This window comes from Sparus aurata, chromosome 17, assembly GCF_900880675.1.
Source record: "Sparus aurata chromosome 17, fSpaAur1.1, whole genome shotgun sequence".
NCBI lineage: Eukaryota > Metazoa > Chordata > Actinopteri > Spariformes > Sparidae > Sparus > Sparus aurata.
The window spans coordinates 36,608,981-36,636,874 of NC_044203.1; the positions used below are offsets into that span (position 1 = coordinate 36,608,981).

The 27,894-nt window shown below is 47.4% G+C and overlaps 1 protein-coding gene across 1 annotated transcript; it reads right to left on the reverse strand.

Annotated features, from left to right (window-relative positions):
* Positions 1–257: 257 nt before the first annotated feature.
* LOC115567795 (neural-cadherin) lies at positions 258–27,894 on the reverse strand. The gene is made up of 19 exons (XM_030394640.1): positions 27,885–27,894; positions 27,197–27,480; positions 23,611–24,240; positions 22,510–23,506; positions 20,286–20,379; positions 16,193–16,377; positions 15,518–15,753; positions 12,846–13,123; positions 12,019–12,233; positions 10,649–10,776; positions 10,174–10,301; positions 9,919–10,030; positions 8,034–8,214; positions 7,551–7,717; positions 7,196–7,460; positions 6,785–6,965; positions 6,441–6,691; positions 5,223–5,380; positions 258–4,242 (listed from the first exon to the last, which is right to left on the reverse strand). The coding sequence occupies exons 1-19, from the start codon at positions 27,892–27,894 to the stop codon at positions 3,562–3,564; spliced, it is 5,181 nt and encodes a 1,726-aa protein (XP_030250500.1). The 3' UTR covers positions 258–3,561.

Below are 27,894 nucleotides of genomic sequence, written 5' to 3' on the forward strand. Positions count from 1 at the left end.
CACAGCACAGTAGAGTCTTAATATATTTAGAAGTGAATAAATTAATATATACAATGTAAATTTAAGTTAATTCAAAACAGAAATATCAATTTATGTCACATTTTATTAAATAAAAATATTTAATAAGTGAATGATGTAATTTATTTACGTCTTTTTGATTTTGGCAGTTTCAGTCCTCCACAGTTTTTCCATCTTACTTCTTCTTCTCCTCTGAATCACAAACCTGAACGGAGCTAAAATAAAAACAGTTCTCTCAGTTATTTTGGGGAAAAAAGCCATTTTTATTAAAAGTCATATACAAAAGGAAATATTCCATATCAGGATGCTATAAAACGTCCATATGTACATCATATCATACAGATCAACACGGCTCAGTGCTGAACGACACGCTTATCAAACGCTTTAAAAACACTGTTAACACACAGCACGGGTCAAAGGTCAAAGGTCACGACACCTGGAGCTTCACATCAGCTTAGAAAAAGACACCTGTGTTATTTTTATTTGATTTTATTTGGATGCATAGCTTCGAGTACAATTCTTTGAGGGCTCGCACTTTAATTCACGTCCCAGAAGAGTGACGAACATTTCACGACCTGAACCTTTAAATATATATATCTGGATTTTTTTTCCCGCCATTTTGTGGGCGGAGGATTGAGTTTCGCACTTCTTCTGTCAGCGTCACCTGACAAACTCTCTGATTGTACTCTCTGCTCGCGCTCTCTCTTCTCTCCACGTATAAAACTACATTCATCAGGCGAGAGGTAGGCTGGGAGACGAAAAGAATCAGAACCCGGCTGGTTAAAGTCCGGCGCCGCCGCCGAACACATGCTGTCTCACACGTCCTCACATTTGGTTGGGTTGGAGCGGTTGGAGGGCCGAACACGTCTTTTTTTGGTCCAAACCTCATCGTCAGGGAGGCGTTAGAAGAAAAAAACCTCCTCTCACTGAATCAACGAAAATGAAGCTGTGGCTGAAAACAACGAGTCGTTCTGCAGGTTCAGATTCAGAGCCTGAATGTTCGCCTGAAACGTGGAACTGGTTTTAAGAAAATCAGGATTTTGTGCTCAAACTTACGTTTTCTGACCTCGTCCGTGACCTGCAGGCTGAACTCGCCTCAGCTTCACCTGATCAGGACGTCTTCAAACTAACATTTCATTCTTTACAAACACAGACGAGTGACGAGCCGACCGACCGTTACCACAAAGAAACAAACCACAAAATAAACCCCGAAAACATTTAAAGTGACGCCATCCAGCACGGTGACACGGTTCACAACCCCACAGCCTCGGGGACGTTTCTACAAGGGAGTAAAAAAATAATCTCATCTGAGAACAAACTATCAAATCTTATGTTACATGTTGTTTCACGAGGCCGCCGCCTGTCTGAGGTCTCGGAGCCTCCGCTATAGTGCAACAGGAGGGTAGAAAAGACGACTCGAAAAGCTGCTTACTGAGTTTGTTGGAGGAAAAAAAACACAGACGGCGACCGAGAAGAAGGAAAGTTCGTCCGTGTGTCGGGGTCAGAAGGAAAACTGTCGGTGTGGAGATAAAAAGATTAAAACGCTCCACTGAAACGCTGTTAGAGAGGAAAACGTACTTCTCTTTGTGAGACTCATCAAGCGAACCAGAATAATTCTCACAAGACTCCCGACACAGTCTGAAGCTAACAGAACCGGTACCGTCAGCCCGGACCCTGAAAGTCTAAACTCAGCGACCCACAGAGCTGAAGCAGAAACGCAGCACGTTGAAACGCATTAAAGGAAGAAGTAACGGGGAAATAAATAAAGATGTCTGACGTGTTTCTGTGCGGCGCTGGTTAGAAGCAGCCGCTCTCTGTGAACTGAACCAGAACTTCAGACTTTATCTGGTTTTTCTACATGAAGGAGCATCAGGACCACACGATGAACCCGGAGCTGCTGCGTTCACGTCACATCAGGTTTTAATCTTCAGGAGGTTTCGTACAAATATTCAGACTTTGTGTGCACGAATCACCAAATATCTGATCTGATGATTAATATACTGTCGGTTTGTTATCCCAGAAATCACTAAAGTGATATTTTAAAGAGGATTTTGCTCTTTTTCTTTCTCATATGTGAAATAAAAAAACTTAAGAACAAAATACGACATTCTCTGACTGGACTTTGGTCTGTGGGATCGAGCTCTTCACTCATTTCTGACATTCTAGAGACAATTTATTGAGAAACGTGTTAATGGAAAGTGAAAATAATACTTAGTTTTATCTAAACTAGTATTAAAACTAAGACACAGTCGAAATAGACTGTAAACAATGTCCTCACAACTGATTCACAGCAAAATGTGTGAAATAAACCACCAAGAAATAGAAAATATGAAGAAAACTTTAAAACTTGATGAGTTTTTTACGCTTGGTCTCTCCGTCTTGTATTTAAAAACTCATCAAACACAAACATGGAGACAATTAATCAACTAATCAATTACCAGAAAAAGAGACAGCAACTGTTTTTGTTATTAAGCAAAAATTATTTTCAGTTGTAAAGATTTGCTGTTTTTCTTTCTCTTATGTGAAAATAAATATCTTTAGGAAACAAAAAACACAACGTTTTCAGACTGGACTTTGGTCTGTTGGATCATTTCTGACGTTCTTGAGAAACTCACTGTCAGATTAAAGAACAATGAAAATGACTAAGAGTTTAAAAACTTTGTATTTTGAGTCTGAACGTGTTTGTTTCTGCATTTAAAGTTAAATCTGCTCCGTGTGAACACGACTGACTCACAGTTTCCTCGGCTGCCGGCTGAACTCAGGATTACAGTTTGAACAGTTGCTCCGCCTTTATCAGGGCCAGCAGCCAATCACAGAGGAGAGTTTGGAGGGAGCAGCCAATCACATTATGAGGAGCACCTACACAGGTGTTTTCAGTTAATGAGGCTGATTGGTTTCACAGCTGAGTGGGCGGGGCCAAAATGACTACAGGTGAAACATGACTTCTGTCATTTAGATTCATATTCTGGATGTTTTACACTAATTTATGAATTTGTAAATAAATACAAATTCATAAATAAATCTGGTTTGGCTCTGTTGAATCACCGTCAGCTAAAGATTCAAACAAACTAAATAATCAAACTCTCTTTGTTTTCATGAATGAATAAACTGTGTTTACATGTTTACACTTCTTCTGTTCTGGGACCTTGTTTTCCTCTCAGAACAGCCTGATTGTGTTATTTTCTCATTTGGTTTGAAGTTTGAGTTTGAATTTCTCCGACAGAACCACACGGAGCTCCTGTAACGGGCCCTGCAGTACCATCAGTCCTCCTCCCGGTTCTGTTGAGGAGTTGTGTGTTAAATGTTGCTTATTCATAATTAAAGTGTGTTTAAACGAATGAACACAAACACGTCGTCATAAGACGGCGCGATAATTAATTCTGTGATTAAACGTGAAACAGCATCAGAGTTGACTCGTCCCGCCTGTGTTTGGTTTGTCGGATGGGACCTGAACGCAGCACGGCTCCCCCACCCCTCCCAGTCTGTCCTGTGTGTGTGTGTGTGTGTGTGTGTGTCTGTGTGTGTGTGTGTGTGTGGCGCCCCCTAGTGGTGCTGAGGCAGCGGGTCGCGGCTGTGGCTCCTCTGCATGTACGCCACGGCGTCCCGGTACGTGAGGCCCAGCTGGGGCCGGTCGTACATATCGCTCAGAACCTGGAACTTTGGGCCCCACCGCGACAGCCTGTCGTAAACAAACTCGCTTTCGTCACCTCCCTCCTCCTCCTCTTCCTCCTCCTCCTCCTCGCAGGTGCTAATGTCCCTCCGTGACGCGGCGGAGCCCAGCGAGCTGAGGCTTCCTGCCGACGACCCCGAGCCCTCCACGCACCACACGTGGTACGCGTCCGGCGGGAACGCCTCGCCGTCGTTGTCCGCCTCCCAGATGATCCGCGACACGTAGCTTTTAAAGTCCACGTGAGAGCGTGACCCGGACGCCGCGTCCGCGTAACCTCCCCCGTCGCTCGTTTGCACGTCCATGCCGACGTGGGCGGAGAAGTTGGCGTAGGTGGCGTCGCCGGTGTAGCCGTTGGCGGCGGCGTGCTGATGGTGGTGGTGGTGGTGATGCGGGATGCTGAGGTAGGGAGCGCCCGAGCTGCAGGAGGAGCCGGACGGGTGCACCTCCTCCTGGGAGCCGGGGGAGGACTTGATGAGCGGGGCGGTGGTGCAGGACGAGGACTGAGACAGGCTGGAGCACAGCGGGCGCTTCAGCTCGGTGATGTCGTAGCCGTTCTGGAAGAGAGACACAAACATCAGCATTGTGGGTAATGTAGGCAGCAGGTTGTGTAAAAGAAGAATGTATCGAATAAAAAATGGGGACGTCTCCAATTCTACTGTATCGACTCTGATTATCTGTCAGACCAGAACCACAACGTGGAACCTGCTAAATGTTCTGATCCATGAAGTGATACAAAGAAATACACAAAGTTCCCTCTGAGAAGTCCTCGTCTAAATGAGGTGGAACAAGCTGAACGCAGCGCCTTGTATTTGAGATCTGTCTTTACGTCTTCCTTGTTGTACAGGAGTCGTACTGGACCGGTACTTTTGTGCAGCATTGCAGCTCTACTCACTGAAACATTACGGTCACCAGAGCCAGTGTTCTGGACCAGGCCGTCCTCAGATCTCTGCTGATTGTTTATTATTCTTTATTGTTCAGTAACTGAAGTCCTGGTGAAACAGAAGTTCTGAGAGGCAGGTGAAGACAGTTTCACTTTCACCTGTTCACAGGAGGGGAACACTTTGGATCACACATTTTTCTCCTCTCTCCCTCTCAGGCGTTCTGTATTGAGCCACTTTGCATCTTAACAACACAACAGCTGTTTTCTTTTTTGTGACACTAGTTTTGGCCATTTTGGCCTCAAAGGGGAAAAAGGTTTGGGCGCTCTCGTTTCCACCGGCAGCACCGAGACACGTTTCAGCAGCGTCCCAGAGGCGGCTCTCCATCTGGTTCTGACAAAAGTGGACCTTCAGCCACCTCAATCTGCACAGCGAGCTCAGACAGGAAGTAAGATGATAATAAAACACTGTGCAGACGGGCGAGAGAAAAGATCTCAGCTGTGAATCTCACTGAAGCTTCTGACTGTGTGCACGCTCCTCGTGTGTGTGTGTGTGTGTGTGTGTGTGTGTGTGTGCGTGTGTGTGTGTGTGTGTGTGTGTGTGTGTGTGTGTGTGTATGTGTGTGTGTGTGTGTGTGTGTGTGTGTGTGTGCGTACCTGGTCCTGCTCCCCTCCTCCCTCCTCGTTGTAGTTGAGGATGTTTTCTCGGATGTCCTCCCAGCTCTCGTGTTCAGCGGGGATGTGGTAAACTCCTCGCTTCCTGAACTTGTTACGGCTGCCTTTCTGGTTCCACACCGTCACCGCCACCAGCACCGCTACACACACACACACACACACACACACACACACACACAGAGGGAGAGGAAGGTATAAATATCCTCGTCATCATCGTTGTGTGAATGTGCACTTCTGCACCAGCGGGACAGATTTTCATTTCCTTCCTGCTGCAGCAGCTCATTAAAGCTGCTCGGCGGAGTCGTGTAGAATCAATAAATTAGTACGACGTTCATTTAGAAACATCAGAGTAATTATGACTAACAGGTGGAAAACAAACGAGCCTGTCAGCGGGAGAAACATCCTCCACTCTGTCAGACACAAGGTCGAATCCAGAGCAAAACAAAAAGCTCCTTCAGATTATTTCTCCTGTTCAGGTGACGGCAGGAAGCCAGAGGCCTGATGGGAAACGGAGTCTTCATGTGGGAGAAAGAACAAAACCACTGGTGTTCATCATGATCGATTAATCGGAGGTATTGATGTTTTAAAACCGACACGATTGTTCTGTAAACTTTATGTAACTCCACATCAAACACTTGACGATCGACGCTGATGGAAACAGAGATCGATCTGCTCGCTGTGACGTGAGAACGAAAGATCGACGAGTTCACTCACCAACCTCAGCAGGTCGCGTCCATCACGTCACGATCTGAGGTTATTTCCTGTTTTATGCTGAAAGGGTTGCTCTTCATGTGTCATGCTTTTACTTTTTTTGTTGTTTCACTTCCTGTATTTGTGTGTTTTTCACTCTTGTTGTCTCATCAGACTGAACACTGAGTATTATTAGGTCGGTATTTGTACCACCATCGTTCATACGCACGTAAACGATGTTGAGCTCTGTGAAAATTGGAGTTTTTCCAGCACATAAAACGATGTTTCATCAGTGTTTATATGTGGCGGACCCTGCCACCTCTCTAGCTTCAAACTGTGCTCTGGGACCTTATTTTTCCTCAGAGAACAGTTTGTTTATTCACTGATGGAAGAGATAAATATTTATGAGTTTTAATTAATTTACACTGCGTCCGTTTGTTGTTGGTTCTGATTAAGTTTTTTGCTTTAACTTCATTCATAAGTAAATAAAATAATCAATAATTCTCTCACCGAAGAAGACGAGCAGACACATGCTGATGGCGAGGATGGAGCTCGGGCTGAGGGCGGCCAGCCGGTGACCTTTGACCTGTCCCAGCTCGCAGCGCTGACCCCTGAACCCATCCTGACACCGGCACCGGTAGCTGTCGGGCGACAGCGCCTGGCAGACGCCGCCGTTACGGCAGGAAGTAGATCCGCATGGCGACGGCACACAGCGCTGCTGACCCGAGTCATCTGTCACTGTCACCTGACTGCCGGGACACCTGGGAGACGACGGAGAGAAGACGAGCTCATGACACCAGAACAGAAACAGAACATTTTGTACAAAGGTGTGAAGAGTTGTTTTGTGTCTGTACCTGCACTGGTGTTTCCTCCACAGGTCGATGCAGCGCAGCGGGCTGCGGCACGGGTGACTGCTGCAGGCGTCGCTCGAGCACCCGGGCGTCACGGCCCGCCTCTCCAGGACCGTCACCAGGTCCCGGCTCTGCCCGTCCAGAGGCAGGACCTGACCGTTAAAACGAACGTCCCGGAGACAACCTGAGGAGAAAACGTATAGTTCACTTTAGCTGGGTCTGTTACTGGCTCTGAAACGGACGCATGGTGGTGGTTCTGGAGGTAGACTGGATCTGTGATCTCAGGTCCAGTAAACACCAGAAACATCATCTCAGTACATCAGACAGTAGAAGACGAATCGGACCTTCACTGGATCTGATGACTCGCAGTCACGCTGTTCAGAAACATTTGGAGAATCCGGGTCCAGAACTCACCCTGAAAGTCGACCTTGTCTCCGGTGTTCGGGCCGCTGCCGACCATCACGCTGGCCGGGTGAACCACGATCTCCCGGCGGCTCCCCAGCCGGGCCCGGATCTCCCTCGAGCCGCCGCCCTGCTCCAGCTGCAGGGTGAACAGGTTGTCCTGACGACTCAGCCGGACCAGGACCCACTGCCCGATGTCCACCTGCTGGCCGGGGAGCCGCAGGGCGTGGGCGCCGTCGCCGAGGTTGGTCCGAACAGAGAGGTGACCCTCCATAATCTGAGAGAGAAGAAGACATCAGCGGATCAGAACATCACCTTTCCAACATGTCTGCAGTAGTTTGACTGGATTAGTGAATGATGGACGGACCTCCAGGACGATGTACTCGTTGGCCTCCCGGGACGCCACGGAGAGCAGGGTGCCCGAGGTGGCTCTGGTTCTGAGGAGCAGCTGGATGTTTGTGCGGCGAGAGCTGCCGCCTCCTCGGAGCTGATAACGTACGACGCTGCCCGAGTCGAAGGAGAACTCTGGGACGGCTGAGGGAGGAGGAGGGAGAAGTTAAAGTAACGTGGATAAAAACCAGAACTTGCCTTAGAAAAGTCATGTTTTTAAGTTTTCTTCAGTACCACAGTGATCCAGTGATAACTGTCTGAACATCCACAGGTTCACTGCTAACAGGAAGTGCTAACAGCTAATTCGGCAAAGTTTTAATTAAGTTTTGGAGTATTTTATTTATTTCTTGGTTGTTTCTCTGTTGTTTAGCAGAACGCTGCAACTCTGTTTTACTGTGAGGCTCCAGAACTGTTCTGTGGACTACCACACTTCACCTAACTTTACATCATCTTCCCTCACCCTTGTCACACTTGTGTCCGGTGTATCCGGGGTGACACTCGCAGCTGAAGGAGCCCCAGTCGGCGAGGCACGACGCCTGAACGCCGCAGGACGGACCGGCCGCTGTCACACACACGCCGTCCGTCAGCCTGCAGCCGGGGCTGCTGTCCACGCTCTCACCTGGAGACGCCAGGTCGTACACCTGAGGGGGAGGAAGGAAGAGGAGGGGTTGTTAACCATCATCATCACTGTCAATCACTTTCCTCCCGACCTGGGTGCAGCTGACAGGAAGTGACTGCTGCCCCCGAGTCATGCGATCCGGGCGGCGCTGGCAGCCGACATGATTAAAGGAGGTTTCAGTCTGAATTGGACACGCACTGAACGTCTGAACACGGCCATTGTTTCCATCTGGCAGCCGTGCAGCGCCTCCATTTTGTGGTGTGTCAAACCACCTTAACGCATGAAGTCAAGAATGTGTTTTGAATTTCTGCAGGAGTGGAGGAGCGAGCTGTGATTACTACTCTCCTCTTTCTCCTGATGTTGTGAAAGCAGCTTTTCTTCTGTCTCGGTGTGAGAGACACGTATGACCAGAACTGAGAGGAACTCTGAACCGTCCTCTCAGCACAACGTTAGATAAAATGTTGTGGAGGGACTGAATGTTGTGACTTTAACATGTGTTGAACTCTCACTCTGAAAATATGATGACCACCTGAAGACAGCAGCAGTCTGAGGACCTGGATCAGAGCCGGTGTTGACATCTGGTCCCATGTCACACATAAACACGTCCAGTACATCACTGACATTAACAGACACGTTTTCTACACAAAGAAAGACAGAAATTCCTGCAGAACATTTGCCGAATTAGCAAGAAGGTCCAAATAATGCAGAATGAGTCAGAGACAGAGTTTCACAGAGTTTATAAAGTGTCTCCAACTCAACAACTCACTAAACTGACACATTTGTTAAGGGAGTCTGGGGACTTTCTCCACGGGGACAAAGAAGTAGCCTATATTGTTACTGTTTAGTGTCTTTGTAACATGTGACATGTTTAGATCAATAACATGTTTCTTATTTCATAAATTGTAGGTAAGACGCACTTTAGACACAGTAACACAGAGCGGCTGCAACAAACTGACACTTTCTACCAGGAAACAAACAAAGTCACCAGACTCCCTTAGAGAAGTGCAACATTTAGTGAGTTGTTGAGTTGGAGACACTTTATAAACTCTGTGAAACTCTGTCTCTGACTCATTCTGCATTATTTGGACCTTCTTGTAAATTCGGCAAATGTTCTACATGAACTTCTTCCTGTCTTTGTGTAAAAACGTGTCGTTCTCTAACATCACAGCTGTGGTGGAGCTCGTCGAGAGTGATGACATGATCCTGAACTACTGAGCACAGGAGGCAACCCCAAAACACAAGGGATTGTGGGTAGAGCAGGGCAGACGCGAGTATTCTGGGATGTTCGGGAGGTCGTGAGGTTTCCAGCTGAATGAACCACAGCAGACTGACTCGTTCAGACTGACAAGGACGACGCTGCCTCTCATTTATATTATACTCAAGACTGAGATGTCGGCCAGACTCACACCACCATCTGTCCAACTGCTGTCCCCCCGGCACACACACACACACACACACACACACACACACACACACACACACACACACACACACAGATGCAGCCTTACAGACATAAATACTGCATTTAAAAAACAAGATTTGAGGAAATGTTAATGACCTCTGGGATGGAAACACACACACACATGCACACACACACAGACAGACAGACACACACACAGACACACACACACACAGGCACACACACACATGCACACACACACACACACACACAGACAGACACACACAGAGACACACACAGACATGCACACACACACTGCTGTGTTACCTGGCTGTCCACCACCAGGTTGCGGATGCAGCCAGTGAAACTGCGATACCGTCGATGAGGAGACGTTTCCTTCACTCCTCCCAACTGAAGAGGCTGGAAGACATTCAGATACCTGAAGAAGAGGAAGAAGAAGAAGAAGAAGAGGAAGAGGAGGAAGAGGAGGAAGAGGAAGAGGAGGAGTTTTTAGATCGTCATAATTAATCTCCATGATGAACAAACAGGACGTATGTTCAGGACCACGTGTCTCCGTCTCACCTCTGGTTTCCCGGCGTCTCTCCTGCAGCTCTGCAGCCGGACTCGTCCGTCTCCTGAGCGTCGGCGCCGACACCCTCCAACTCGTTCACCACCACCCCCGCACACTGATCCAGGACCAGCTGGACGACCTGAACACAGACAGCGAGACACAAACGCCACAATCAACAACTGACGCTCATCATCGTTTCTTCTTCTTGGATGTCTTCATTTCCTGTTTCCTCTTAAATAAACCTGCTGCCACTTTAACGACTAAACGATTAAATCAGGCGTCAAATTCAAACTTGACGTTGGATTTCGGTTAATGAAAACAAACAAAATATCAGCGTCAGATTCATGATGTCACTGTGATGTCAGGACGCGACGCCTGGACGATGATGGATTGAATTTTTGTCATTTAGTGTCACAGATATCAGCACTGAACAGCGTCGGTGGCCGACAGGAAGTTCGGCTCTTACAGGGGAAACTACTGTCCTACCTTTCCGTCACTGATGATGTCGAGGCGATGCCAGCGCCGGTCCGTGACGATGGACTTGGGCGGGAGCTGCAGGGTCAGCGTTCCTGATCCGTGGTTTATACTCAGAGCTGGAACCCCGTTCCTCAGTTCTGGATGGGAGGAAGACAGTCTTAGTTTTCCCTGCTCACAGTTAAATCACACCAGTAGTTTTATTTCACAGAGCAATAAAACCACATTGGAAAATATCCCCCTCGAGTAAATATACATGATAGGATAACTTTCATACCACAGATAAATGTTGTTTCCTTAAAGCTATTTTCAGTCTTTGGAGCCTGTGAACCTCCAGCGAACACGAAGAAAGATTTAGAACAAGTCGAGAACCCATCTGGTACCAGAAACACGACGTCAGTATAAAGTTCTCATGTTGTTTTTAACCCTCAGTCTCGTTTTATAATCCGTGATCATTTTTTCACTTGTAGGAACAAGATATGCTGGAGTGAAGCTCAAAGATCCACAATGACCCGGAGCGTTCACCAGAACCTCCCCGGCTTCATTCACATCACATGAACGTGATCGGATCAGAATCACAGAGGGAGGAAACGTCCTTCCCTGACATCAGCTCTGTGTGTCGATGTGAAAGCTGCAGGAATCCACCCGGTCAATTCTGTGTGTGTGTGTGTGTGTGTGTGTGCGTGCATGTGTGTGTGTGTGTGTGTGTGTGTGTGTGTGTGTGTGTGTGTGTGTAAGTGTGTGTGTGACCCGATCAACCTCACAGCCGCTCTATCGAACATGTAAGTGAAAAAAGCTTCATGGTCATCGATGCGGCAGCCATCTTTGATTTTCCGCTGCTCGGGTTCGATAGTTACGTAACGTTAATGCCACCAGATTATGCAAGAGGCGTTTGAAAGCCCGTCTGCAGGCTGATCCGTTAACACCACAGCAGGGCCGCTGGGAGCTGACATTAGAGTTTATGAAGCTCTCGGTCCGGTGAGGAAGCGTCTCTACAGCGCCGGATTGATTCGCTCTTTGTGTTCGCTGAAAAGCGCGAGCGGCGCTCCCTCCAGCGCCGGGAGATTAGCATGTTTGTTAGAACTCAGAAGGTCCAAAATACTGTTTCAACTTTCAGCAAAGGGACGCCGCGTCCAGCTGATGATGATCCAACGCTGCGTGTCATCATTTCTGTGATTGGTTGTTTGTCATCAGTCTTTGTTTTTTATTCGTCCAACAGTTTCGGTTCCGAGCAGACAGCAGCTGCATTAACACAGAACCTCGGCTGCGTTCGGCTCTTGAACAAACTTCTGTTCTGTGATCAACTGTTGATGTTATTCAGTATTTTGTACCTGTACAACTTAACACCTGTCCTGAACACTGTTAACGAGCAGCGAACTCACCGACGGCGATGAAGTCCTCTTGCTCTCCAGACTGGGCCGAACCGAGCGGCCCGTTGTAGAGCAGCAGGCCGTTTGCCGACTCAGCCAGGAACTCCAGGGAGATGTGGCTCTGGAAGCAAGGCATGATGGGAGGGAACCAGGCGTAGCCCTGACCCCCGAAGCTGTGTTTGGTCTGCTGGCACTCCGGCCCGTCGAACATGGGGGGACACTTACATCTGAGAGACGGGAGAGTTTGTTTAAGAACGACGGTCCTGCTGATTCACATCCTGAATCTGTTTCAGCTTATTTATATCAGTAGCAGCTTTAAGGAAGCAGAATATATATAATCCTGTCTGACACACTGTCTCATCTGCAGCTTTCTTTCCAGACAAGCCAACATCAATTAAAACGACCTGAGAGACACGAACAGACAGAAACCTTGACGAACACTCTTTTAATTAAAAGTAACTGTAGAGAATCTTTGCCAGTGTAAATAACATGTTTTGGAAGAAAGTGTCCGTCAGATTCAGCAGCTGAGACGTCGCAGTCGATATTCAAACCGGTAAAATGATTTGACAATTCAAAGTTAACTACTACAAACGGCTGAAAATGAGACTTTGGAGACAGAAACTCAGTTAACATGGGAAATCTCTCAGCGACGCCAACAGATCAGGAGTGAATCTGAAGAGTTTCAGCTGCTTGTTATAAAAATGCTTTTATTGGCAGTCAGATTTGTTGATCGTGTCCACAGACTCGTGAATCTAACTTGGCTGAAGGACTCGATCAGTTCCTCCTACTTCAAGACTGAACCGGTCACAGACGTCTCCTCAGATTGGACCAGAACCTACCTGTATCCCAGGGGTCCGTCCTGGCAGGTGCCCCCGTTGAGGCAGGGGTTGGTGGGGTAGGCGGAGCAGGGCAGGTGGATCGCCTCCCGGGCCTTGCAGCCACATCGGGCCGTCGATGAGGCCGACAGCGACACCAGAGACGTGTTTCCGGTGCTGAGAGCCGTCGGCGCCTGGCTGAACGTCACGTCGCTGCTGCAGCCGCCAGACTGACTGCAGTCGGTGGACGGACAGTCGTCAACACCCACCTGAGAGATGGACGCGCCCAACATGGCCTCCAGCTGCAGGGAGATAAGACAGAACACATTTAGGATTTGTTAAGAAGCAAAGTAAACATATATAACTGAGACCCCCTGTTAGCATGAAGCTAAACACACAAAGACTAGTGTGAAACTACAAGAAGGAAGGACGGTAAGCAGATTAAAACAAAAACCAGCAGGAAGCTAGTTTGAAACTACCTGGAACTAAATCTTGGAGAAGAATAAAACTGCCACAAGCTAACTGAAGCTAGCATAAAGGGACGGGAGCTAAAGCTAGCATTAAACCACCACGCTGCTCACCAAAAATTGAAGCTAGCTTGAAACTCAATCTCAAATGTAAAGTATTAGACTGAAGTTAGAAAGAAGTCAACTGAAACTTAAACTAGCATCAGCATCTTAAACTACAGATAACATGAAACTACAACTAGCAAGAAGCTAAGAAACCTAAACCTAGCGCAAAAAAACTAGCATGAAAACTAAAACCAGCATTAACCCAAATTAACACGACTAACTGAAAGTATAACCAGGATATATAACATGACACAACAATGAACGTAAGCAGCTAACGGGAAACAGAAACAGGATAAGCTAAGCTAAGTAAAACTAGCATGAAACTGTAGACTCTACACAAATGTGATTAAATCAAAAGTAAGCTCCAGAAAACAAAACTAAAAGCTCAAAGCTAACGTGTGCTAGCCTCACTGAGCTAAAAGACTAAACTGAAAGAAATACAAGAAAACTACAAGGACAATTAAAGTTGCATGAAACAAATCGACCTCCAATTAATCGTCATGACTCGACAATTAAAACGTCACACAACAGACTGAAGCTTCACACTGAAGTGTGTCTGAACACGTTAGCGAACGATCAGTTCTATCTGAATCGACTCCTTTTCCCTTCATGTTCTTTGTGCACTTTGCTGTTTCTCTGTCGTCTCTCCTCCGTTAAAGCTTCGCTGTCACTCGTTTCCCTGCTTGTCATCTCGGTTCTTCTCCCTCGTCGTGTCTTTACGGGTGAGAGGTTTTCATCAGAGTCCCTCAGGGTTTCCTGCACGTCTTTCTCTGTGTTGAAAGTTCAGTTATTCAGCTGATACTTTGTGTTTCTCTGACGTTCTCGTTGCTTTTTCCTTTTCTAACCTGAGATAATTAAAGACGCACCTTTTTACTTCTGCAGCATCTGAAGTCCGAGTTATTTTTAATCACAGTCGTTTTGCGTTTATACTAAATACTTCTGATTGTTTTTAATAAGAGAGAAATAAAGATGTGTTGTGACCGTCTGGCTACAATTATCACTTTGTATTTTCTCTTTATTTTGCGGATTTTGAGTGTAAAGGAAATACATGTTCTCATCCAAATCATCTGAGGAGACTTGTATTCACATCGTTTGTATGGACGGAACAAACATTTCTTCTTCTTCTCCTTTTTTTTTACATCTCTTCATTATTATTTTTAAATGTTCTTGTTTGTGTCTTTTATTTTCTTCCTGTTTTAGTTTCATTATGTTTTTTGTCATCTTATTAATGAAACATCTTTGCAGTGGTGGGAAAGTCAAAAAGTACATTTACTCAACTACATTTATTTGATCACTTGAGTCCCTAGTTTCTATGTTCAGTATCTGGCTGATGTCAAATAATCAATTGTACGATAACAGCGTAATAAAGAAAGTTATTGATCCTCCAGCTGAACGTGTAGCACCACCCAGCTCCACCTTCACCAGCCATCAGTAACTGTGATCTGTAATATAATAATACACATTGTTCTGCATGAGTACTTTTACTCCAAGAGTATTTTGATGTTACGTCTACATTACTTCTGTGTGTGTGTGTATGTGTGTGTGTGTGTGTGTGTGTGTGTTGTTGAACATGAGTGTTTACATGGTTCACTAGCTGTCGTCGCCTCTCTGCCACTCACAGCACTGACCTCAGGTCAGCAGCTGCTCTCCAGCTTTTAATGGATCTGAAATATTCATCAACACGTGTGTGTGTGTGTGTGTGTTTGTGTCATACGAGTGTGACCTCTGTGTTTAACCTCTCTGAGCGTGTGTGTGTGTGTGAGACGGAGTGTTAAGTGGCTGCTGTGTGAATATGATGTTTAATTGATGTGTAATTAATGTGTGGTTATCGTCGCTGTGTGCAGAGTGAACACACCTCAGTAACACTTCACACCTTCACTCACCGCTCAGCAACATACAGGATCATCTGACTCTGACGACCCTGTTCCTACTTTAAACCTTCCTCATCAACACCACGTACTCTGAAACAGTGTTCTTGTGATGCTTGAATAAGAAAAAGGTAATTTGTCCTCTTGGAAAACACCTTAAAGATCAGTAACAGCCAGTCACACCTGTGGAAACCCAGTGACGCCCTGCAGCACACGTTTCTACAGCTACACCTCTTCAGGCTGCAGCTCTCCTCACCTCGGCTTTGTTTGCTGCCACGTATCCATGCAGCTTCTCAGCCTTGTAGTACGGCGAGCCGTGAGCAGCGAACCACACGTCAAGCGCCTTCTCTCCCCGCCGGCCGCCGTCGCCAACGGAGAAGATCTGGACATTTTCCGGCAATGTCTGCAGGAGTTCAGCCAACATTCGACCCAGACGGGAGAAGCGACTCTCCTCGCCGCCATCGCCGTTAAAAAACTGCTCCACCGTCAGATCTGGAAGAAGAGAAGGGACATTAGGTTCACTAGTTTTATATCAGAGAGGAGACAAGACGGGGGAGACGAGAGGAGACGGGAGGAGACGGGAGGAGACGAGAGGAGACGGGAAGAGACGGGAGGAGACAAGAGGAGACGGGAGGAGACAAGAGGACACGGGAGGAGACAAGAGGAGACGAGAGGAGACAAGAGGAGACGGGAGGAAAAGAAAAACAATTTTTTTTCCCCATCATGCCTCTTTGTCTGTTGGTGCTGATGGAGCCTGAGGGAACTGACAGCACTTAAACCCATGACCCTGCGGCACTCCGGGATGTGAAACACCCCCCGCCCCCCCTTTACATTACAGTTACCATGGCAACCACAGGTGGGTGCACGTGTCGACAGTAAAGAGTTTTACTATCAGGTCGTGTGTTGTGATGCACGGCGTCTTGAGACTCACTGCTGATGCGCACGGAGGCGGCGTTCTGCAGAGCGTCCTGCTTCAGCTCCCTGACCTCCACCTGAGCCGTGGAGGTGACGTCGGGCCAGGTGCGGTCCGACACGCGCACCTGCAGGCGGTACCAGCCCGGAGGAGCCCCCTCCCTGATGCTGAGCTGACCCGAGCTCTGGTTCAGACTGAACAACCTGAAAGAGAGACAGACGGATGTTTTATGTACGTTCGTTCAGGCATCATGAAGCCACGTTATGGACCGTCTGACGTGGCAGTACCAGAACCAGAACCTGCAGTTCTAATGACCACTTGAGGCTCCAGAAGTGAGTCAGTCCCAATAAGAGCTCACGTTAAAACGTCTGTACGGCAGAAATAAACATGTTTACATGGTTTTGGTCTCTAAAGCTCATTTATCTCTTCATGACAACGTTTATATAACTCCATTATATATAAAATAATAATAATCAGAATACTCCAAAATGTATTAAAACTTGGCAGAATTAACCATCATCACTTCCTGTTAGCAGTGAACCTGTGGATGTTCAGACAGCTATCACTGGATCACTGTGATACTGAAGAAAACTTAAAAACATGATGTTTCTACGGCAAGTTCTGCACATGAGAGGAGAGACGTTTTGAGGATTTCTAAGCAGATTTCCATCCTCTCCTCCTGATGATATAAAGTCCCCTCCCCCGATTAGCCTCTCCTCCTCCTGATGATATAAAGTCCTCCTCTCCTCCTCCTGATGATATAAAGTCCTCCTCTCCTCCTCCTGATGATATAAAGTCCTCCTCTCCTCCTCCTGAGGATATAAAGTCCTCCTCTCCTCCTCCTGAGATATAAAGTCCTCCTCTCCTCCTCCTGATGATATAAAGTCCTCCTCTCCTCCTCCTGATGATATAAAGTCCTCCTCTCCTCCTCCTGATGATATAAAGTCCTCCTCTCCTCCTCCTGATGATATAAAGTCCTCCTCTCCTCCTCCTGATGATATAAAGTCCTCCTCTCCTCCTGATGATATAAAGTCCTCCTGATGATATAAAGTCCTCCTCTCCTCCTGATGATATAAAGTCCTCCTCTCTCCTCCTGATGATATAAAGTCCTCCTCTCCTCCTCCTGATGATATAAAGTCCTCCTCTCCTCCTCCTGATGATATAAAGTCCTCCTCCTCCTCCTGATGATATAAAGTCCTCCTCCCTCCTCACTGATGATATAAAGTCCTCTCCTCCTCCTGATGATATAAAGTCCTCCTCTCCTCCTCCTGATGATATAAAGTCCTCTCTCCTCCTCCTGATGACATAAAGTCCTCCTCTCCTCCTCCTGATGACATAAAGTCCTCCTCTCCTCCTCCTGATGATATAAAGTCCTCCTCTCCTCCTCCTGATGATAATAAAGTCCTCCTCTCCTCCTGATGATATAAAGTCCTCCTCTCCTCCTCCTGATGATATAAAGTCCTCCTCTCCTCCTCCTGATGATATAAAGTCCTCCTCTCCTCCTCCTGAGGATATAAAGTCCTCCTCTCCTCCTCCTGATGATATAAAGTCAGGTGAGGCTTCTCGGGACTTGAACTCCCGTTGTGGATCCATGTTGAGCTTTTCATCCTGTTTATTTGTCTCCAGCTCCTGCAGTTGTTTAGCAGAATGCCAGAAATGATTTTGTTGACTATAAAACTTCACCGACTTTCCATCGACGTGAGCAGAATTCAGCAGTAGTGGTTGTATTCAAACGTTTGGGTGAACTGTTCCTGTCAGTGGAACTGAACGGGTCAACTGGAGGAAAGTGTTTTATAAGCAGCAGGAATAAAATTAAATCGACGCTTCCATTCATCTATTTTTCTGTTCGATCTGAAATCTCAGTCGAGTCGTTCTCTGGCGGGATTCCTCAGATCAAACCCGGCAGACGGAGGGTTTTTTTCCGGTTCGACGTTCTTGATCTGGAAATCTTTGGCTGGCTCTGCTCTGCTGCGGCGGCGGGTCGATCCCAGGCGCTGTGGCCCGGGTCCAACACCTGGTGCTGAACGTCTGCCATCAGGCTCATGTAACTGTTTAACCTCTTTACTCCGCCGCGACCTTCACAGCTACTGATTAATTAACCGGGACTGAAGCGAGGCCGCGATCAGACCTGCTGGATCTGAGTCACATCTCACAGTCGCTCACTAACAGGAAACAAACCAGAAGATCAACAAACAAACAAGCTCGTCTTCTTCACATGTAACGTCTGTCGTGTTGTGATTGGCCCGCTGGGGCTGCTTCACCTGAACCTGAACGAGCACCACCTCCTCCACCTCCTCATCCTCCTCTTCTTCTTCTTCTTCTTCTTCTCTAGTTTGTATCACTTCTATATGTAAACAACAACCTACAGCTGATCCATACTGTGAACAAATTGCTGTTGGCGGCTGCAGGAGTGACGAGGGCTTCAGGAGCATCTCTAATTCTCCAGCGGGTTCTTTGTTCTCCATCGTCTCTTGTCGTCTCTCCTCTCCTCTCCTCTCCTCTCCCTCCTCCCTCCTTCCTCTCTTATAGGTATCTCGTTAGAAGAGAAGGTGGCAGCGAGCGCAATCAGGCTCTCCTTTCAACACGCCCGCATGAAGCCTCGCCTCATCAAACAAAACGAGCGCCCTCGCCGCGCTTCAGTGGGAATTTTCAATACCGCTGGTTATGAAGTATTAATAGCACTGTTCCTGACAAGTCAGATCCCCCGTTTTCTCTCCCTGTCCTCCATCCTTTCATTCTCTCTCACTCTTCTCTTTGTTTCCTCCTTCAAACTGCCTGTTTTCTTCTGTCCCAATTTTTCGGTGTCGCAGCACCTTTGTACTGTCTCTCCCTCTCTATTTTAAATCTGTCAGCTCTTTTATTTCCTCCCTCTTCTGTTTCCTGATGCGTCTCTCTCGCTGCGTGTCACATGAGACGGGAATCTTTTCTGCTTTAGCTCCAGAAACATCCTACAAACTGCTTCACATCTGCCGTTCTCTGGGTGCTTTTATCCCAAACTGCTCGCGGCCGACGGTGAAGACGGTCACGGCGGCAGCTTGACTCCTCCCCCTCAGGGACCAAACCTCCTCTCGTCATTTAATTACCGGCTGACTTTAATGTGACTTCAACACGTTTTCCTTCTCGATCCCACGGCTGAACTTTTCAGCTTCTGTGTTCACGTTTTCCTCACTGGAAATCTGACTTTGAGAGGGAAAGTCTGACTTTATCTTTAGATTCTGAAGTTTGTGAAGTGTGTGATTATTTCCCAAACACATCAGACACACATGATTGTTCCATGTGGACTCAATCTCCGATAATATTCACAGTATGTTCCTCTCTTACGGATGATGTCATCGCCCACATCCTCCTCGCTCTGATGACCCGACGTCGATAGATTTATAGATCGTGAACCACAAAGGATCAGAGTCGATTGTACGTCGATGCTTGTGTGTGAGAGTTTCTTTAAAATGTGGATAAACCATCTTAAAATAAGTGATTGATTCCTTTCTCACTGCCTTTCTGTTTGATCACAAACCTCATCAGAATACATCTTGAAGACGTTAAACTTGTTTTAAGAAGTCTTAATCAATAATATTCTGTATTAGACGCATCTTTTTTTCCAGGACTGATGATGGAAGTTGCTGAGGAGTGAGACATCTCTCTTCTTTCTGATCTCTGAACCGATCAGGCGGTCAGCGAGGATCAATATCGTCTTTACTTCAGTCTCTCGTTAAAAATCGTTGCCAATCAAACAATGTTCAAAAGACCGATTTAAAACCGTTAAGAAGCCTTTGCCGTTAGCTTCAACATGTTTTGTGACATCACAGGGGCAGAAGTTATCGGCGTTCACCTGGATGTTGTGTTTCCCTCACAGCCAATCAGAGCTGGAGCTGATGAACTCACCTGGGTCACCCTGTGTTTCTCCAGCTTCCTGTCTGCATTATCTCCTGACACGTCTTCACCTTTCTCTCTCTCAGATCGTCTCCTCTCTACCTTATTACCTCGTGGCCTCGCTCTCCTTCACCTCCCTTCACCTCCACACCTTCACGTCTAACTACAACTTCTCCATCACTTCCATCACATGTCACCTCTCAGCCGCCTCACAGCTTTTCACCCTGCGAGATCAAAGTACCTGGACGGTTTGCCTTCGAAGCGGTACACCTTCTCACTCCAGTCATCAAGGTCGGGGGATTGAACTCGTCCGAGCGCCGTCGTCGGGAGAATACCTGTCAGGAGGTGGGAAGCAAAAGACACACACGGAAAAAGAAAAAAAAGTCAGAAAAATGCATTTTGGCTTTGAGAGGAATTAGTTGTGAGTGCGAGGGATCCCTGCGGTACGAGCCGGATATTAAGAGTGACGGGGGAGCGAGCGGCGGCTTCTTTAAGGAGATAAGGTGGCGGGCGACGCCTCATCGGCACGCACGGTCATGGTTTGACAGCGCAGCAGGAAGATGTGCACACATTAGAATCGCTCCCACAGTGTTTTTCCCCCTCCCTGCTTCCAAAAAAGAGCCGAACGCAGCGCTGTAATCTCTTTAGCCGTGAAATCAGCTGCCTTTTAAAAATGGCTCCTGTTTATGTGCCCGTCAAACCTGGAGACGCTAAGCCGGAGTTAATTGTTTGCTTCGTGGCATGTTGTTGAGCTACGTGATGGATTCGTATTAGCGGGTTAATGTACTTTCATGTGGAAAAAGGCCCTGGAGAGGAATTCCACTAAAAATACATTACAGAAAACCTTTAGTTTTTTCCAGAAAATTACAGGAAGCTGACAGATGGTATGAAATGCTAAATAAGTGATGTGGGCTGCGAGCAGTCGACTGTGACGAGCGCCGTCTTAACAGCACCAGAACAGAACAGAGCACTCAGGAGGAGGTGGGAGCGACGCGAGCTCGTCTGGGACCAGGAACACACCAGTTTGGACCCCTCGGACCAGCTGGTGCACCGTGACGACGGAGGATAAACCTCCTCTCGTCCGTCGACTCGGAACATCAGGCCGCCCTTGAGCAAGGCGACGTGTACAGAGCAGACAGAAGAAGGTTGTCGGTTCTCAGGTGTGAAATGAAAAACAGCACGAGAACTCAGCACCATCTGCCCTGGATAAATGAAGGTTAAAGGAACAGTTCACCCAAAAATGAGGATTCAGTCAGTATCTTCTCACCCCGACGCTGATGTGAAGTTTCCTCATGATCGAGACATAATTTACAGCCGAGGTTGTTCGCCCACTTCACAGGGAATATTTCAGCTTTTAAAGAAGTGTGTAAACATCATATTTAAAGATCTCTGAGCTTTTTGGAGCCATTAAATGTTATATTTGTGGTGAACTGCTCCTTTAACAAGTGAAAAAATAAACACAAAATAAAAGTGAAATAGTGAAACGTCGACACAAACTATCATCTAAAGTGCTCTTCAGTTGTGTTGGAGCACGAGGGAGGAAATGTTGCAGCATCGACTGTATTTGTTCTGGTAGCGCTTCACTTTGATCTGCTGCTAAATCAGAGCGGCGCCCGAGGCTCGTTTCACATAACAGGGTTTCTCCGTGGGCCCGGGTCGGCCCGCTTTAGCCGCGGCACGCCGAGCCAAGCTGTGATGACATGAGTTTCCACTACAGCCTCACAGCAGGGGACCGCCGCCGCCGCCGCTGCCGCTGCTGTGGTCCAACCTGTGACGGTTTCTCACCTGAGCGACTAAACTGGTGTCTGTCTGAGACCAGAACAAATAATGTCTTCTCTATGAATCAGCTGATAGACGCTTAAATCACCAGTTTCATGAGATATTAAATCGATACATTGGATGACGGTACAATGTTTGCTGATATCACAAAACCTGCGATCACCAATTTAAAGGTGCAACATGTAAGAATCTCAATTTGCAAAAACTAAAGTTATCAACAGAACGTAAAAGATATCTGTGTATTGTGCTGCAGAGATAACTACTGTAGTTAGCATGCTAACCTGCTAGCATGGACCTGTCCTGTCTGGTGACATCACTCTGAGCTTAACTGTAGCTGCGGTTAGCTAGTTAGCCATGTAACTAAAAGTAACTATGGTAATATGCTGCCCAATATTAGTTTTGTAGTAATTGTCAGAACTCAAGCGCATTTAAGTTTCCTAACTTGAACTTGTCTCACATAAAACTTAACAAAGAATGTGAACAAAAGTATACAATTCATTTCAATAATAACTGTCAAGCTTCACCGTAATTAGCTCAAGTCTGTAGCATTTTACGCTACATAACCACATATTATTTATACTTTTTCTTGCTCACTGTTATTTTAAGTTACTGCTTGTTTTGTTTCCTCCAACATATCTGATATCCAAATATTTTGACACAGCAGACGTATTCCTGAGCGAACATACCCTCGTAACTGTAGACGATGAAGTTGCTGTGCCCTGGGGAGTGTGGGTGGTCGTTCCGGTCACCAATGACGACCGTGAGCGTGCTGGTGGAGCTCATTGGAGGAGAGCCGCTGTCAATCATGAGAATCGGGAGGTGGTACTCTTTCTGTCGCTCGCGGTCGAAGGTCCGGAGGGCGGTAACGGCTGCGCTGCCGTTTCGAAAGTCAGTCAAATTGAAGTTGGTGGCGTCTGAGGTGAGCATGAGGAGGCGTATGGAGAACGGCCCGCCGTTGGTGGAGGTGTCCCGGTCCGTGGCGTGGAGCAGGAGGGAGGTTTCGTTCATCCGGACAGCCTGCGGCGCCGGCGTGTTCTCCCAAACGACAGGCTTATAGGAGACCTCGAACTCTGGCCCGTTGTCATTGATGTCCAGAATGGTTACCATGACGATGGCAGTGCCGGTCAGTGGTGGACTCCCGGCATCCGTGGCGAGGACCATGATCCTGTGCTGCGAGATTTTCTCCCTGTCCAGAGAATCGGCCACGACCACCCAACCGGACTGGTCCACCAGAAACTGACTGTAGGGGTCCGACTCCTTCGCAATGCTGTAAGAAAAACGCCCGTTTTGACCCGAGTCCAGATCAGAAGCTGTAACCTGAGCTACAATTGTCCCCACAGGTACGTCCTCAGACATGGCGGGTGACTCATAGAATTGTGGGAAAAACACGGGGGCGTGGTCGTTGGAGTCTTCCACCTGGACGAGACAGTAGGCCAGACTGAAGAAATCGGCATCTTCGGCCTTCAGGGTCAGATTGAACGTCCTCTCGTGGGGCTTCTCGAAGTCAACCTTCTTTTTAAGTTTTATCAAGCCGCGTCGGTTCACCTTGTCCGTCTCCACGAAGAACTTCCTGTCCTCGTCACCGCCGACGATGCTGAAGGTCACCACAGCGTTCTCACCTTCATCGCCGTCCGTGGCAGAAACTACGAGAACTTCGCTGTTCACCTCGAGGTCCTCCGTCACCTGAACACCAGAGGACACAACAGAATTATTATTAGCAATGATGTGAGAGACGGTGATGGAGGTGCGTCGAATGGCTTTCGCTGAAATAAACCTGCTGGACTCACCTGAGTAGTGTAGAGCCTCTGAGTGAAGACGGGTGGGTGATCGTTGACGTCTGAAACCATGATGGTGGCTGTTCCTGTTCCCGCCAGTCCCCCTCCGTCCCTGGCTTCCACGACCACCAGATACCGGTCCTCCACCTCCCGGTCCAGGGAACGCAGCACCGTGTAGATGGTCCCCGTGCTGGCGTTGATGGAGAACAGGTTGAGGTTGATCTCATTGCGGACGTTCTTGATGATGCTGTAGGTCAGCATGGCGTTCTTGCCCTCGTTGGGGTCGTCCAGATCCATGGCGCGCATCTCCATGACGGAGGTGTCGGCGGGGGAATTTTCAGGCACTTGGCCGACAAAACATCCGTCGACTTCTAGCGCTGGACACGGGAAGAAGGGCGCATTGTCGTTGACGTCCTGAACCTCAAGGAGCACATCAGCAAACCCGGTAAGTCCCGCCCCTCCCTCATCCGTGGCGAGGACGAGGAATCTCCAGGCCGGGCGCTCCTCGCGGTCCAGACGGCGTTGTGCATAGATCCTTCCAGTTCGTTCGTCGATGGTGAACTCGCCACCAGCGCCCTGACCATGGAGGGAGTAGCGGAGGGCGGTTTGATCGGCCTCCTGGTCCGGATCTGTGGCCGAGACCTGAAAAGAACAAATCCAAACATCCGTCAGCTTCTGCTAACTTAAGTTTATGATCATATATACGGCAACAAGATGCATCAATCATCTGGAGGCTGACTTGTAAATAAATCAGGAGTGATGGGAAAGCAGAGAGAGTGGTTGTCTATATGATCACTCATTGGCTGTTGGAGGCTGTAGGGAGGGCATAGACGCTCATATCTGATAAATAAAAGCATGAAAATCATCTACGATCCCAGTTTGTCACCATTTAATTATGAATTACTGTGTTTTGGACTGAATATGTTACTGAAATGGATCTCGTGGACATTCAGGAATAAGAGAAGACTTGTAATAAGAGTTTGAAGGACTACTGAACCAGTCAGACACTTCATCTGTGAGTCTGCAAAATGTTGGACGTGCTAATTTGCTTAGCGAGTTGAGATGGTTTGCATGAATAGAATCTGAGCTTCCTAATGACGATGCCGTGACTATAAAATCAAAACTGAGGCATCTTCCTATTTGCTGAACTGTGTTTGTATTGTTTGGCGTTAAAAAATAAAAAAGGTTAGAGAAGACCAGGACAGGACTCCCTCATGAAACGGAGTCAATTTAAGGTACTTCTTACAGCAAATTGACTCGTGTAGTTGCAAAGATCCCTTAGAAGTGTTACAGAGCGGTTAATCTAAATTCTGGAGGTACTGAAAACTCTAAAAAACAACAAATATGTGAAAAACAACCAACTCAACGTTCACTCGGTAATAAAATGTCGTTACACAAAGGCTGTAATGAAACACGCTGTCACAAACAGCAGCATCAACGTTCTGCTACATAACATTTCCTCCTCTTTAAAAGGAAACTATTGCTTTTTGAGGTGTTTTCTTATCAAAAACAGTTAAATTGCTTTTTCATTATGTACAAATGTCAAGCCCGGCACACAGGACACGAGGCAGGGAGCTGATTGCACACAGGAATAAACATTTCTCTGTTGCTTTTGTCCTGTTTGCTTAATTAACCTGCCTCGCTGCTATCGCTCTGAGAACGAGAGCACAGCGACGACGCCGGCTCTCACATCTGTCACCGCAACACACACTGCAATTAAAAGTTAATAGACGCCAACAAAAGCAGGGAGAAAGTACACTTTTAGCCTTTCTTCTCCTCTCCTCTCACTAGAGGGTTTGTTTACAGAAGCCTTTGAAGTTCTTCCTCCCCTCCCCTTCCCTCCGTCGGCTCCCTGCACTCCCTGACAACGTGATGCAGGTAGACAATATTGAAGATGAGCCGTCGCGGCGCCACAGAGGACGGCTGCCGCGCAGGTGAAGTCAAGAAATATTCATTTCAAATTAGATTTTCCCCTCCGCTCGCTATCTGCTGAATGGTATTAATGCGACGGGGCTCAGAGCGGCGTGCGTTCAGGGAGGGGCCGGCAGCGGCGCCACGGAGAAACTATCCAGAGAGTTAGAGGGGAACCGAGCGTGTAGCAAATCAATTCCAGCAGGCGAGGGGGAAGCAGGCCCGGCTCGAGGACTCGGTGACACGCGCCTCTCTGACGGGGATTACTTTCCTGCCCTCTCCGACGCACTTCCACCTTTTTAATCTGATTTGGCGCGGCGGCACATGCATATTACTGTGAATTACCGGGGATAGGTGTGACGAAGGGAGGATGAAAGTCACAGGAGGAGGAGGCAGACTCTGACTTTCTCAGGAAACTTTTCAGATCCTTCCTGTCAGGAGGTTTGTCTGTGTGGAACGTCGGAGCCTCCGCCGGCTCATATTGTGTTAAACAATGTCACACATGTGTGAAGTGTTAGCATGTGGACACTGGATCTCTGCTGAGGTGTCGCTCCGGGCTAATTCACCTCTCAGTTTGAAGCGTGACCAATACTATTACATTTGTCCGTATTAAACCTGATACATTTTCACATCTTGTTCATATAAACTGACACTTTCATAACGAGCTCCTTCACGGTGACGCTGCGTTGGGACGGTACCGCTCGCTCACGTTAAACAGATTCATCTGGACCGCACCGACGTCTTTCATTTAATGCCTTTAGCTTGACAGTTGAAAACAAATAATCTGCCATCGACACATCCATCATTTTCATCCGTTCCCAGGCAGTGCAGGGTCACAGAGGGGCTGCAGCGTATCCCAGAATGCATGTTTGTTTCTCACTTTCTTTGGTTGAAATCTGTCGTCTACATGGCAACCGGCCCTGCAGCGGAGGTGAGTGTATGAAACGACCTCGCCTGATGTGTTTCACTTCGACCCTGAGCTCGTTCAAACCCTCTGTTCCACTCAGTTTGCAACTGAAAATGGATGAAACAGGTGCGACGAGGAAGAAGTACGCTCACAAATTGTACTCCACTTTGTGTGACAACTTCCCCTTCATCGATATTTGCCTCCCGTCTGATTTGCTCGTCCTCTTGCCTCAACGCTGCATCATTTCATCCGTCCTTCCACACTCTCTCATTACGTTTTGGTATTTTTGAAAGCCTAATGTTAGTAAGTATGATTGTACACAAGGCGCAAAGCTGCCCACCGATGTGTAGGTCTGACACGAGGCGAGGTCAGGTGCACAGATCAACAAAAACCTGTTCTGAAGTCACTGGGATTTTCCTCTTGTTTAAAGGACACATTGTTCAGTCAGATGGAAGGCCTGTAAACTCAGCTTTAATGACATAAAGACTGCTTTAAATCATTTTAAACGTGTCCATGCAAAACTAAGAGCTGTAGTTAGAAACTTGACAGGACAGAGGAAACTGAACCACAGCTCTGATGGAGCTCGGGATTTCTTTGGTTACTCCAAATAACAAATCTGGACTGTGTGTGTCTGATCTTTTGGACATGTGAAAGTTAAATCATGGTGGAGTCGGACACACTTCAGTCTATAGATAGATTCTCCCCTGGTGCTGGTGCACTGGGACAGTGGCAGTAGTCCAGCCTGCATGGAAACGTACTGATACTCAAATAAAAACTGACCTCCAGGATGAAAACAGGCAGCTGTGTGAGCTCCTCCGTCACGGCGGCGTGGTACTCGGTCTGGCTGAAGACGGGCGCCTCGTCGTTGCGGTTCACCACCTGAACCACCACCAGCGTCTCGTTCTCCCACTTGCCGTCGGAGGCGACCAGCCGGAGCTCGTAGCGCTGCTCCATCTCGTAGTCCAGCGGCTGAGCCACGAAGATGGTGCCCACCTCGGGCTCCACGTCGAACGTGCCCATGGTGTTCCCCGAGGTGATCTGGTAGCGCAGCTTGGCGTTGGCGCCTGCAGGGAGGAAGTGGAGATCAGGTGAGTTTGCGTTGGGTTAAATGATCGGCTGGAGGACGACGAGCTTGTTGTTGTTACTTCATTTCAGAGTTGATTGACAGATTTAATCAATCTCAGGATGAGTTTGATGGCCCGGTTTTCTGATTTCTCACAATATTTCTCATTTTGTAACATAAATGATGAATTTAAACAAAGATGGATTTGTCAGTTAATTAAAGAAAAAATAATAAATTAAAATTCGTCCCCTTTTTAGCAGGTTTTGAGAGGATATGATCAGACCGACACTCACACAGACAAATCTTTTAATCCCCTTTAAAAGAAAACATCAACAGAATTAGACTCGGCAAAAGAAATCTGAATATTTAAGTCACATATGGGCGGCGTGACGACGGTTTATTTACAGCCTGTCAT

Coding starts and splice junctions, on each gene's coding strand:
- LOC115567795 (XM_030394640.1), bottom strand. Junction 12,234..12,845: donor GACGGACCCCTGGGATACAG/GTAGGTTCTGGT, acceptor CCCGTCTCTCAG/ATGTAAGTGTCCCCCCATGT. Junction 10,031..10,173: donor GAGACGCCGGGAAACCAGAG/GTGAGACGGAGA, acceptor CCTCTTCTTCAG/GTATCTGAATGTCTTCCAGC.